Below are 15,255 nucleotides of genomic sequence, written 5' to 3'. Positions count from 1 at the left end.
AGGAAAGTTTTATAGATGTTTATAAAGCATAAACACGAAAACAACAATCAACAGTATACACACGAGTGTGTGTGGTGGGTATTTTATAGATACATAAATAGAGATAAATGTGTATATATGTGGATGTATTTACATTCAATTACTCCCATACTGTAATAGACGTGTAGCTAAAATAGTAGCTAAGTACAAATATTTATTATAAATTTATTGCAGTTGGCCATCTGTGATGAAATTTTTAGATTCTCATTAATTTTTTTTATAAATGAAGAACAAAATACTAAAATGACAAACACACCATGTTTAAAGAGCTATATTTTAAAATAAGCTGTGATTCCAAGCTTCCATCTGCTTACTTGCTGAGTGATAGAGAGCATTTTCTCCCACTGCCGCACTTCTGGTCTTTCTTCATTTTCAGAATTAGCCCCTGCACTACAGGGGACCAGATAACATGCTTCTATGCTCTGTCAGCTTGTTCTGCAATAAATCATCAGAGGCAACAACATTTGTTTAGGCCTATTTAAAAGGGTCTCCTGGGAAAATCTGCGAGAAGAGAAACCACTGGCAAACTAACTTTTATAACTTCATCTCTTACTTCCACACCCTTTTATCTTTCTGTATCTCTCGATGGTTGTCACTCTATGTATTATTTGTTTTTAAATTTTGTGAGACACCACAGTTGAATTAGTGAAGGCACCAGATCCAACCTCCTGTAAATTAACTAGAACAAAAAGCAATTAGTTGCTAAGTATTTAGTGACAGGATAGATTTCTTTGCTCATGCATATTGTCCTATCCATTAAGGGAAAGCTGAAGAACTTTTGTTCTAGCTATTCTTCCCTTGACTTATAAAAAGATTATTCCTCTCAATCTTAGGTAGAACAGCTACATCTCTAGCTGTGATAAAATTAGAATTAAAAACACATGCGTAAAGTTGTAACTAAAATTACATTTTATCCACTCCTTTTTTAAAGCAACTTTTAGATATTAACTAATAATAGGTTATAAGACATCAAGTAAATTAATGTTCGGTATTGCTGCCTCAGTGTTCCCTGTTTTAAGACTAGAAACCCAGAAGAGAATTTATTGCTCATTTAGCTTAAGCACGTAGTTGAAGTTCAAAGACAGTATGGGAGTTGTTGGAGGTCATACAGAAAATTAGTACGGAAACCTTCGAAGCCGTGTTTGTTCTGGTCTCCCCAGCATTTTTGGATGATTGTGAGTCAGGGATTGAGCCAATCTCTCCATCAGATGGCCACACTAGGACACCTAGCATATGGAATCTCTTCAGGAAGCTCACCTTACTACCAGAGCTAAATCGGAGATGAAAGAAAGACAACAGAAAAGAAAAAAATATCTGAAAGACTAGATGAGAATAAAAAGTAAATGTAACAAGGGAAAACTTAAAAATACCTTGTAAAACCTACGAATTGCCCAACCTAATCAACTGACCGATCAAGGGTTTTTTGAGCCTGTGGAATATGAAATGGTATGTAGAAGGAAGGATTTTGAGGTTTGACTCAATTTAGAATACCTACTTCATAACTTATTAGCAATATGTACTTAAGGAAGTGACTTTGCCTCTCAGAAATACTGAGCTGGTAGTGACTTTTAGTGCAATATTGAGCAACACACAGCTTGCTTATTGGCAGTTGGTTCTCACCTCCACTTGGGCTGTGCTGTATTCCACGGGGCAGTCACCAACATGGCAGATGAACATGACAGTCAAGTACAATTTCAAGCAGGATGGGAAGGTTGAGGATTTTTAATTTTGGGTCAGGGATGGCATACCTTTAAGATGAATGAAAGAAAGACTACTCACTAAATCCCAATATGTGTTTTGAAATATATTTTCAACCAATAACCTTGTAGCCAGGATGGACCTAAGCAAAACTTGAAGCATGAAACCAGGCAGGAAGGGTTCTCCTGTACTTTCCCTGTTTCCCCTGCCTAAATTCTACTTACTCGCTTTCAAACTTCCTTCTTGATGCTCTGTTTACATATCAAAAGCTTATCCACAGGCGGAATCCATAACTAAATATTTTGTCATTGTTGCATCCTGGGAACATGTGCCTTTGAACAGAAGGCTTAATGGGAAAGGAACAAACATGAATTATTAAGGCATATACTGGGAAAGGAGGATTCTTAAAGTGTTGCATAATCTAGTCCTCTGACTCCGCGAGTAAGATACACTTAACTCAATTTTATAGGTAAGAAACCAAAACAGAAATAGAACAGCAAGAAAATGTGTGTGGGGTGTGAGAATATGTATGTGGGCAGCAGGTTGAGCAGTGGGAATGCAAGTGAGTTGGAAAAAGACAGTGATTTGTAAATTGTATTCTGGAAGTCTTTGACAATGTTGACCACAATTATGGAGTTGGACTCTTGATTTTCTTTGTGGGTCTCTCAACCTCTTTCTGAAGAAACTGCTGCTGTTGAAAATTCTTTACCTGGTCAGTGCCTAGATTTCTTAAAGAGATAGGATACAACAGGTGCCTACACTGTACTGCTCACAGCACTTGTTTTGCAATTGGGCTTTGTTTCTTTCTAATGTTGGTGGCTTTCACCAGGTAGTCTTGGGAAAATCAGAGATCCCTCCCTGTTGCTTTCCTTCTCAGATGCTTCCTTTCTTCTAGTTCAGTGCTTCTCAGAAGTAGGCATGGAAAGTCATAGAAGTAGGAATTGAGTAATTTACTTACCAGGTTACTCAAATCATTCCTATGGGTCAATCCTACTCCTTTTGTCTCCAATGAATTCTTGATCCTTAAATATTTACTATTCTGTTTTTAATTTTGTAGAATTTCAAATTCCTCTATCTCCTCTTTCCCTTGCTGTTTGTTGTAGCCAAAGTAAAAATTTGGGGGGAAGGTAGGATGTGGGATCTTCTCATATACTTGATGGTGAAAATGATTCTAGGGTAACAATTGATAAGTGCAGGAAGGTGAGATACTCTTGAATCATATGCTTGCAAATTTATCCAGAAATATTCAACCCACCCCACCTTGTTACAAATGTTATTGTTGTTGCTACTATGAAGATATAAATTATACTGTAAAAAAATTCTTTAGTATTTTTCTGCACATGAAGGCAGAATAGTTTAAGAACTGCATTATAATGCCAATTCACTCACCATGGAATTCTAGCAAAGGCAAAGAAAGCATACTTGCAATCTGAGAACCGTTTTATCTGTATTTTAATCAGAAATAATTAATACACAACAATCTTCACTTAAAGAAAAACTTGATATGCTCAAAGTCATACCTAACAACATTAAGAATTATTTCTGAAATTTCATACAACCCATGTAATTATATAGGATATTAAAGTTTGCAACATAAAGAAATACTGATATCACAGACTGCCCTGTGAATGTCTCATAGAATAACAGAAGTCTAGATTGAATTCATTCATTCAAGAAGAAACAATTTTTATTGTACCTGAAGAGCTATGATGATAGAAACAATATTTTAAGTGATTGAAAACAATTAGCAATAAACCAATTGAATCCTTTTCAAAGCATCATCACTGAGCACTTCAGAAATCTGTTCGGGAGGAAATAGCTTATTAACTTCTATCCTTTAATAACAAGAGAACACTCCAGACATTATTTCATTGATAAAACATTCCTGAACAAATAGAGGATAAAAAGGCAAATCTAGGACCTTAAAAATAACATTCTGCCCTTCCTATTTTTTTATGCCATTCTGTGCCTTGTGGCCAAAGAAATATTTTATACCCTTCAGTTTCACAGAAATTTCACGATTCCATGATAGTTGTAAAATTTGTGTATTTTTTTTCTCATTTTTGGCAGCTGATTTATCTTGGGGGTTGTGTTCAAATGAGATTTCCATATGTGGGAGGGCAATGACTGGTAATGAAAAAAGTTCATGTTTACATTTCCTTTTCTTGATGCTTTTGCACTAATATGTAGTTTGATAATTTTACAATTATAATTATATAGTCAATTGTATTTGTTTTCTAAATCCTAGTTTGAAGACTTAAATTACCTCAATAATTTCAATTATTCATTCATCATTCTTTACTACTATTACAGAGTGATCCTATCTTTGAACCAGGAATGTATGCAGTTCAGAGACATTATGTTTGCCCATTGGATTCTACTGTGATGAGTTGTATGACACCAGACAAATTATATAATGTTTGTATGCTTCAGTTTTCTCCTTGGTACAGTAGAGGTGATGATAATTTGGGGAGGACCAAAGGAGACTGTACAGAAGCACTGATCGTGGTGCTGTAGAGAGGAAGGGCCATGTAAATGTTAGCTCAGATTGTTCACTGATTATTCCCTAATACATGTAAAACACTAGATTGTTCTAGGATCACTTGAATTTATATAAAAATAACTCAAATTCAAGAAAAAGCCTTTGTTTCAATGATCAAAGCATAATATGTGACTATAAAGCAAGTGATATTTTAAAATCTGTATATTCACTTGAATGTTATCCTTTCAGTCATCTGAGAAAGTAGACACATAGTCTAACAATCTTACCATTGTTCAAAGTGTTTTAGACTTAGGAAAACTCTCCAGATACAAATTCTGAGTCATATTAAAAAAACACCACAAACCTCAAATATTTCTGTTTTTATTTGGCTAAAAACTGAGCCCATCTTTGAGGGCTGAGAAAGGTCAAATGTGATACTCCATTCCATCTGAACGAGCTTTTTAAATTATAAAGACCTGTACCAAGGTACAGTGCTATGGAGTAGAATATTAAAGAATGAATATCCTCATTGAGAATATTAGAAAATATGCCTCAGGTTCTTAAAGGAATTCTGAAAGCCTCCACATAGTTGAAGCTAAAGTAGCACTCCTGTGATACATATGGTCTCCAAAGTGCCTGCCTGGAGGTAGACAACACCCGTTTGAGTATGTAAAATTTAGCTGGTAAAAAATATTCATTCATACTACTGACTTTGTAACCACTCTGCTTTTCTCCATTTCCTGCCATATCTAAAATTACCTCCTATGATGGAATTTAATCCAGAAACATCTTAGTCTGCTGAACCATCCCTTAAGTTTGTCTTCCAAATTCCGGTAAGGTTGGGGCAGAAGTCTTGCCAGAGCAAACCAGTCATGACTTGGGCTGAAGTGTCACAAATGGGTGACTTCATATTACCTGTTTGAGTTGTTTAAATAATGAGCTGAGCTTAAATAAAGAGTAGCCAAATATATGTTTAAGTTTATAATTTGTGGAGTATGGTGGTGCAAATGAGTTATAAACCAAGTAGATCATGGAATAAATATTATGATTTGGAATGAAAGCCTAGGAAAATGACAGCCAGAATTGGCAGGTGGAGTAACACAGCTCTGAGGTATGTTTAAACAGACAATAAAACATGATTTGGCAGTTTAAACATATCATAGTTTAAACTGACCATTGTCAGATCATTCAGTTAACTTAGAACCCAGGAGAGAACATGGTTTGATCGTGTAACATTTCCTGATTTGGAGAGATTGATTTCGCCTTGCAAATATTTGCTGTCGATTGAGTCCTCTTTGACTTCTTCTCAGAGGTCATTTCAAATCCTTTTCATTTTTAAACATTTTTACAAATTTAGCACTTCTCTTTCCTATTGTCACTTTGTAATAATATTTTTGGCTGTCAACTGGACATGATGCTTCTTAATAAAATCTGACTTATCTCTTCCTTCTTAAGTATAATGATAGACCTATGCTAATTGGTGCCTGCTGAGGCATCTTATCACAACTGGGAAATCAAGGACTGTGGATTAGCAGTTCTGCTAATGTGCAAATGGAAAAAGAGCTGAAGTATTGTAAGCTACATTTTCTGTATTAGTACATGCCTTTAGGTATTCATAGGAACCTTAGAAATGTACAGATAGTCAATTGGTTAATATCAAGATTAAAAAAATAGCAAAGAATATTTTGAGAATGGATGAATATATCATTTTTCAAACTTTCTACTAAATAATTAATGGCTTTCTTAGAGATATTCCCAGAGCAGGTGTGTGTTTGCAACATGGCTAAATCCATTTGGCAAAGAGAGGGAGCGAAGCCACAATACCAAAGATGCACTTTGAATATAATAGACTATAGATCAGATGCTACCAAAATACTCAGCTTAAGGTTTGTCAGTGGCTAAGTTACAGTGGATAAAACTTATCAAGCTTCTTCAATGAAATTACATGAAATGCTCCTCAACAATCTACTCTATAACTTACAGACTTCAAGTAATTTCTTCATATAGCTTGCAAAAATGGAAGAATCTCTTGAAAATTCATGCATACTACTTGCCATCATTTGTTTTGATTCATTTAATGGAATTCTAATTCCAGTATTTTAAGAAACACTATTGTTTTCATTGTTCTGCAAATATACTTTCCACTTAAGACATTTTTCTTTGATAAAAGGGATAAGAATCAAAGATGGCAAAATTACAGGTATACTGAATCCTTCTTATTCAAAGTCACTTCTGTGCTCTTCACATTTGCAGGTTTAATGTGTTAGAATTTAAGAAGATTTAAGTTAGAATCATAGAAGACATGTTTTCAAACAGTCTATCATTTTTAGATAATTTGTGAACGTTCCCCCTTGGCTTATAAGAAGTTAGTGTGACATACCTTTTCATAAATATAATTGTTACATTCGAAAAGATTTTTTATTCCAGTCAGATGAAGACGGGGGGAAATCAAGATACCAATAAGACAGGTGTGTCGGGGTGGAAGGGTTCAGTTACTAAAGCCAAGGAAGTAACATCACCGCACCCATCAGCATAAATGCCCTGGAACCAGTCGCTGCTGAACATCCCGATCCAGCTGTATCTAAAGTACTACTTCCGCCTGTCTGATGGATCTGCTTTACATCACTGAGGTTCATCTCCTCTGGCATCCCTGCAGAAGCAAATAAGAAAACACATGATAATGCATGACCACCTCACCATGATGTGTCTAGAATGGCTTTTTAAAAAAATGTTTATTTAGTTTTGAGAGAGCGCGAGCAGGGGAGGGGCAGAGGGAGGGGGACGGAGGATCTGAAGTGGGCTCTGCCCTGTCAGCACAGAGCCGGATGCCACGCTTGAACTCACGAACCACAAGATCATGACCCGAGCCAAAGTCAGACACTCAATGTACTGAGCCACCCAGGCACCCCTAGAACACCTCTTAAACTCAAAATGTGGATACCATAGTATTCTCATAGCATTCCCCATGTGTTTGCCTAACTCTAAATGAATAATGTGACACAGGTACTTCTGTTCTTAAATTGGAGAGTACAGGCCCTTGAGTTGGAGTTCTCAAAAAGGTCTCTGGCTTTTTTAAAGCATTTGGAATGTTTTCTAATGTCATTGATTGGTTACAAAAAAATTTAATTAAAATGTCCCGAGGTACGGCACTATTGCTTGCCTCAGAGATGTAATAATTCTGGTAACTGTGTGAAAGATTTCTAGTGAAAATAAAACCATGTAAGGAGAAATAATTAGGACATTTTAAAAATGTCGAATTTATACAGATTGTATTTTGTTTTAGACTTAACTATGCATAGGGTCCTTATTGGAAAAATATCAAAGAATAACAAATACTAAATGATATCCTTTATACACATACACAGCTGTGGGGATGGAGGTGTAAACATCTGTCAAAAGATCAAAGAATTTGTTAATAGGGTGGGGATTAAAGTTAGGAATGAATGTTTGATTTTTTTTAAAAATGGCCCAAATTAAAGACCAAGATCCAGGTGCATCTTGGTTATTACTTGTCTGTGTTATGAAACCTGACAAGCTGTGGAGACCAGCCCCCAGATTATTTGGGGTGAAATAACCATCTTTTTTTTAAAGTTTATTTTTGAGAGAGAGGCAGAGTGAGCAGAGGAGGAGCAGAGAGAGAGAGAGTATCTCAAGCATGCTTCATGCTATTGGTAGAGAGACCAATATGGGGCTCAAACTCAGGAATCATGAAATCGTGAACTGAGCCAAAATCAAGAGCCAGACACTTAACTGACTGAGCCACCCAGGCACCCTGAAATAGTCATCTTCTTAAAGAAGTTTACCTTACTACAATATATGTAGGGAAGTATTGACATCACTTTTGTATTACCACCAATGTTCTGAGACCACGTGGCCACCTGAAATATCTCATGGCATGCCCCTATCAGTCACAATTAATAAAGTTTAAATTCAATGTTACTACAGCCACAAATATTGACATCATAATTACAGTGGATTGGCAAAAAATCCTCATATAAGGAAAAGTCAATATTTATATAATTAGGTGAATACATATATATAATTCAGAAGGTAAAGCTTTACTGCACTCAGGGATGAGAACATTAAAACAAAGCACAGCTCTACTGATCTGACATATTGATTTTACAGTCTGAGATCTTACATTATTATTCATTATTTGGGTACCTGTTTTGCCCTTCTGTGTCATTAGGCAAGATGAATAAAGTAGGGATTCATTTTTTTAATAGGAAATGGAATGTGAATATTTTAGTCATGGGTTTATACTTGTTATGGCCAGAACTTAACAAGGAGCTATGAGGACTTTAGGCAATGAAAAAAATTTTTTTTCCAAGATAACTGTATAAATTTGAGCTTGAATGGATTTACTTTTCTTTTTTAAAGTACTATGAAGAGGTACCTGGGTTGGATTCATCAGTAACTTTCTTATGCCTTTTTGAGCTTCATTGATTCAGAAGCTAGGTACTGGTCTGGATTCAGGGGTATCATGATGAGTAAAAATAAGTAGAAAGGTGTTAGAAATGATGTAGATGTAGAAAGATGTTAAATCTTATGTCTGCAAGTCAGGCAGTGCCAGGAAGGATCGCCCACCTTCAATCAGATGTCATTTTAACATCTGAGGTAGAGATGTTATTAATAAGTGTGATAGTTCTAAGGCTGATGGACCCTTGAGATAAGAGTTATATGACAACAATTAAAGATTCCTTCAAGAGCCTTTCAGTCAAGGCTGCAGTTTTGTATCAAATCACAATGTGGTCTTGACATCTGTTAAGAAATCTGAGTGTGCCAAGAAGGCTAGCCCCACAATTATTTGATGCAATGATTGTTTTCTTACAGGAATTTAATGAAGCTTGTAAATTATACTAAAGCTTAACCAAAAACCCATAAAAGAAAAAAATTAGTTTGGGAATTTCTTACATTAATGTATTAAAGGAAAGCAAAATAATCTTTGAATAATTTTTTAAGGCATAATAGAAATATATAAGATGCCAATGAACTCCTAGTTCTGTCCCTGAGGGAACACAGTCATATTGTTATAACAATAAATATAATATTAAAATTTGTCCATGCGTGATGGTTAGTGCTATGAAGTATGTAAAGGGATGTAACTTAGAAAAAAGCTCCGCTAAGGAAGTGTCATGTATTAATTTATTTGGAGATATCTATAGAGCACATGCTATGGTGCCACTATTGTTCCAAACAGTTCACACATCTTAACTTATTTAATTCTCATGACAGCCACTTGTAGTAGGCACTGTTACTGTGCCTGTTGTTACAGATAAGGAAACTGAGGCACTGGGAGGTTAAGTAACATGTGAACAGCAGAACCAGGTGTCTAATCCACAAGTCCAGACACAGCCTGTGTTCTGACCTCTTGCTGTGCTGACTTCAAGCACTTTACTGGCCACCAAGAAATTAACATTTAACTTGGGAACACAGAAGGACAGAACCCAGAATATATGTGTGTGTGTGTGTGTGTGTGTGTGTATTTTCCTTCCTTGATCTGGGATGGCTGATTATGTACTTCTTTTGCTGTATTAATCAAACAACTGGAAGTACTCAAGGTTAGAATTTATGTGGCAAGTAAACCGTGTTGAATCAAAATGGCACAATGAACCTGAGAGGATTGTAGCTTCTTTTTTTGTCATGCATATGCCAGTCTTTTCCTCGAAACAGGGGAATGTGGGTATTTTTTCCTCTCTCTCCATTTCATCTATCCACATACTTGAAAATTTTCTTAGCTTCACTGAAAAATGAAGACTATGTTTAAAGATAATTTATTCTCTATTTTTTAATAAGGAAAATCACATGGGCAAGAATTCTTAATTTAGTCACTCATTTACAAAATTTACTTTCTGCTACCTCTCTGTCAGACACTGTGTTGGAGACCGAACATATACCATTCATTTACAGGTGTTCTCTTCTGACTTTGGTGATTCTTAAAAAACAAACAAACAAACAAAACCACACCAGGTGCCTTTTCTACCAATGGTAAGAGTGTAGGACAGATTTGAATGTTGGAAATGGTGCTATCGGTCATTATTTGAATTCAACAAAATCAAAATAATTTGCCTGTAGAAATGGTCTAAAATAGTCTATTATGTAGTATGCTTTTAATAAATATCATTGAATGAATAAAATGGGTGGCTGATTCTCAACAAGCAGATTGAGGTAGGTAGAATTGTTTCCCTCCTCTACAGTTTGGGAGCCGAAACAGTAGTTTATGCAAGGTAGCATGGTTGTAGCTAAATCCCAGGTGTGTCCCAGTCAAATGTGGTTCTCTTTGATCCCGGCACCATGCTCTTTGCCACTACACAATCAAAGCATTGAACTTGCAGTCAAACATTGGCTCTACCACAGTCTGGCTGGATGACGTTAGACATGACTTCTGTTTTACAGAACTTTGAAATGTCAGCATTTTCAGTGAGAAAGGAGAGTTTGTCCAAATACTGTGCTGGCTAATTGATTAAATATTTAGAAAATAAGCTAGATATTTATCTCACAGCATTCTTTAAGGGCCTAGGAGACCAAAGACTTAAGTATAAATAGCAAAGAAGCAGACAAATCATACAGGTTGGTTTTACAAGTATATGTGTAGATGGGGAAAGGCATATAGATTTTTAGGCCAACTCTATAAAATAAAAGATTAAAAGCTTTAAATTTCTTAAAAAATCTCTGTGCATCATGAGACATCATAAAAATGTAAAGTGAGGGGACAAATAGTGAAGTTGAGAAAATATTTCAGGTGTATATTGTAGCAAAAGGATGATGTCTTTAACACAGAGTTCTTACAATCCCTAAGAAAACAACAAAAATCCCAATAGGTAAAAGGCAAAAGGAAGTAAATGGATACTTACAAGATGAAAGGTTAATGATTTTTAAGAAAAAATCAAAGACTTCTTTACTGCAAAGCAAATAAATATAATCTCACGGTAAAATGCCCGTTATCTCATAAGTAGTGACAAAGGTGAGACAGAGAGGAGATAATAGCCAGTTTTGTCAAGGATACAATCCCTGTTTTAGGGCATTTATCAAATTATCTAAATGTTTAAAATATATGTTACCTCAAACCAATAATTCGAGTCAATTTTTTGGGAATAATTAAGAAAATATGTACATATTTGTTCACAAAATGTTAATCTGGGCAATGTGAATAAAAAGTAATTAAATGTCCACTAGTAGTAACTTGGGTTAAGAAAACTAAGTGTATCCATTACTGCAAATGATTCAAAAAGTAGGATTTATTGGTACAGAAAAAAATTTTGATATAATTTGATACATATACTTTCATAATCTTTAACGCTTTTTGAAACTGGTAGTCTATAGCTGCCTTTTTCTTTTTTTAAGTTTGTTTATTTTGAGAGCGAGAGAGAGAGGGGCAGAGAGAGAAAGAGAGAGACAGAACACCAAACAGGCTCCATGCTGTCAGCGCACTGTCAGCACAGAGCCAGAGTCGGGGCCGAATTCAGCAACCGTGAGATCATGATGTGAGCCAAAATCAAGAGTCAGACACTTAACCAACTGAGCCACCCAGGTGCCCCTATAGCTGCCTTTCTTTGAGAGCAGGGTATCCCTCGCCAATTTCTGTGTTCACTTAGTAGGCATTTAGTAATAATTAGGTGAATGAATAAATCGGTAACATAATCAAGTACAGAAAATTAAAAAACTATAAAAAATGTTTCTCCAACTTAGTTTTTAATGAGATGTAATTGACATATAACATTGTGTAAGTTTGAGGTATACAACGTGTTGACTTGAAATACTTAAATATTGCAAATGATTTTACCACAGTTTTAGGTAACCTCTTCATCGTGTCACATAATTACCATTTCTTTTTTGTGGTGAGAGCATTTTAGATCTAATCTCTCAGTGACTTTCAAGTATATAATATAGTATTATAGTGATAATCATCATGCTGAACACTAGATCACCAAAGCTTATTCATCTTATACCTGGAAGTTTGCATCTTTGACCAATATCCCTCCGTTTCCCTCACCATCACCCACTCCTAGCCCCTGGTAACCACCCTTCTACTTAGGAAAAGAGTTTAGGCTTTATTAGATATTACACATAAATGATCTACAGTATTTGTTTTTCTCTGAGTTATTTCACTTAGCCATAATGCCCTCAAGATTCATCCAGTTTGTCACAAATGGCAAGGTTTTCTTCTTTCTCATGGCTGAATATTGCATTTTGTGTATATATACCACATAGTTTCCCAGTGATGGACTCAGGCAGTTTCCTTATCTTGACTGTTGTGAATAATGAGACAATGAACATGAGAGTACAGATATTTCTCTGAGATCCTGTTTTAATTTCTTTTGTTTTATATACCCAAGGATATATAACCCTGGGATTGCTGGATCTTATGGTAGTCCTGTGTTTAATATTGTAAGGAATTCTACATTATTTCCATCGTTTGTGAACCAATTTATATTCCTGCTAACAGTGCACAAGAATTCCCCTTTCTCCACACTCTTACCAACATTTGTTTTTTGTTTTTTATGATAGTAGCCATCCTAATGGGCATGAGGTGGCATCTCATAGCGGTTTTGATTTTCATTTATCTGATGATTAATGATGTTTAGCACCTAGATTTCTCACTTTCTCATGTACCTGTTGGCTATTTGTAAGTCTCCTTGGAATACTGTCTATTTAGTTCCTCAAATTCATTCACTTCTTTAAAATTTTAATTCTGGTGTAGTTAACATATGGTGTTATATTAGTTACAGCTGTACAATATAGTGATTCAACAACTGTATACATTACTCAGTGCTTATCAGGTTAAGTGTACTCTTATCCTCTTTGCCTATTTTACCCATCCACCCTCTACCTCGCCTCTGGTAGCCATCTACTTATTCTCTATATTTGAGTCTGCTTTTTTTGCTTATTTCTCTCTCTCTCTCTCTCTCTCTTTTTGTTCCTTTGTTTTGTGTCTTAAATTCCACATATGAGTGAAATCAAATGGTATTTGTCTTTCTCTGACTGACTTCTTTTGCTCGGCATTATACTCTCGAAATCCAACTGTGTTTTTGCCAATGGCAAGATTTCATTCTTTTTTGATAGCTGAATAATATTCTGCTGAGTATATATACCACTTCTTCTTTAGCTATTCGTCTATAGATGGACACTTGAGCTGTTTCCATAGTTGGCCTATTATAGATAATGCTGCAATAACATAAGGGTGCATATAGCCCTTCAAATTAGTTCATATTCTTTGGGTAAATACCCATTAGTGCCATTCCTAGATCATAGGCTAATTCTATTTTTAATTTTTTGAGGAACCTCAGTACAGTTTTCCGTAGTGGCTACACCAGTTTGCATTCTCGGCAACAGTGCACAAAGGTTCCTTTTTCTCCATGTCCTTGCAAACGCTTGTTATTTCTTATCTTTTTGATACTAATCATTCTGACCGATATAAGGTGATAGCTCATTGAGGTTTTGATTTGCATTTCCCTGAGGATGAGTGATGCTGAGCATCTTTTTTGAATCTGTTGCCATCTATATGTCTTCTTTGGAGGAATATCTGTTCATGTCCTCTGCCCCTTTTTAATTAGATTGGTTTTTTTTTCTTGTTGATTTATATAAGTTCCTTATATATTTTGGATACTCACCCTCTATCAGATAGGTCATTTACAAATATCTTCTCCTATTCAGTAAACCTACTCTTTTTCCTTTTCTGTGCAGAAACTTTTTATTTTGCTGTAGTCTCACTAGTTTATTTTTGCTTTTATTTCCTTTACCTCAGAAGACTAATCTAGACAAATAAATGTCTATCTTTACTTTAAATTCCTATCATATTATCTCTGTTGCACTTACATATTTTGCTGTGATTTTGTCTTGTTCTTTCATTTGGGACATATTTCTCTGTCTCCTCACTTTGTCTAACTCTCTGTGTCTATTTCTGTGTGTTAGGAAAGTCAATTATGTCTCCTGCTTTTGAAAGTAGGGGGCAGGGCATGCATTTTTAACAAGGTGACACTGGTCTCTTCCATTGGAGATGCCCGGCTGCTACTGAGACTTGAGCTGACTGGAGCCACTTTGCAAAGTGTGCATGGGTGAGGTGCATGTGCCCTCAGTGGGAGGTGACCAGGTGCTGCCACCTGGACCGAAGCCCTGCAAAGTGTGCAGGTGAGAGACTCAGTGTTGGCAGGTTTTGCACAGGTCTTTTAGAGAAGAAGACCTACAGCCTGAGGACTGAGGCAGGCCCTGCTGGGAGGGGCAGAGCATGATGTAAGCAAATTAGGTAGTGAATGCTGGTGCTGTGCTGGTTACTGCGGGTGGCCATGTGTTTATGCTGGGGGGCAGGAGAGGGAAATGGTGGCTGCCAGCTCCTTTGCTCCTGGAGAAGTCCTTCAGGGAACTCTGAGATTAGTAAATAACTCTTTCCTGTATGCCCCCTGTGTTTTTCAAACTGCTGCTTTTATGTTGTATCTCCGCTGGCTGTTTGTCATGTTCTTTCAGGGCACGGACTCAGCTTCCTATCACCCTCTGGGCTCTCCCAGACTGAGTCTGCTGATTTTAAAGTTCCAGGCTTTACGTCCCACTGGTTGTAAGAATTCACAAAATTCAGCCACTTGGTTTTCAAAGCCAAATGCTGTGAGGATTTATCTTTCCTATGCAGGCTCCTTGGTGTGAGAGTCTGTTTCTTACCTCTCTCCATGCCCGTGGCTCCCTCCTTCCTGTGGCTAGACTGATGGGGCTTAACTCTCCACTACTTCTCCACATTTCCTACCCTCTCCAGTGTGGCCTCCCATCTACATTTAGTTGTAGTGTTTGTTCTGCAAGTCTTTGGGTCATTTTCTCAGTTATTTACAATGATGTGAGTGTTATCTAGTTGTATCCATGGGACAAGGTGAGTTTAGGGTCTTTATATTCTGCTGTCTTCCCTGAAGTCCCCCAAAAGAAAACAAAGTATCCAGGGAAAAGACAGATTGCACTTAACAACAACAACAACAAAAATATTATTAGATTAATTTTCAAGAGCAATACTAGATACTAGAATAAGAAAAGTTCATTCTAAACACGAAGGGATACAG

The 15,255-nt window shown here is 36.3% G+C and overlaps 1 protein-coding gene across 1 annotated transcript in view; it reads right to left on the bottom strand.

The window, feature by feature from the left end:
• Positions 1–3,183: 3,183 nt before the first annotated feature.
• Positions 3,184–15,255, bottom strand: part of LOC115512044 (glypican-5) — a 944,740-nt gene continuing 932,668 nt past the window's right edge. Inside the window, exon 4 of the mRNA XM_032593621.1 lies at positions 3,184–6,869. Coding sequence (XP_032449512.1) covers positions 6,715–6,869 — 155 coding nt within the window. The 3' untranslated portion in view covers positions 3,184–6,714. The remainder of the gene's footprint in view (positions 6,870–15,255) is intronic.

Source organism: Lynx canadensis, chromosome A1 (genome assembly GCF_007474595.2).
Source record: "Lynx canadensis isolate LIC74 chromosome A1, mLynCan4.pri.v2, whole genome shotgun sequence".
Lineage (NCBI taxonomy): Eukaryota > Metazoa > Chordata > Mammalia > Carnivora > Felidae > Lynx > Lynx canadensis.
This window is presented reverse-complemented; position numbering and strand designations above follow the sequence as displayed.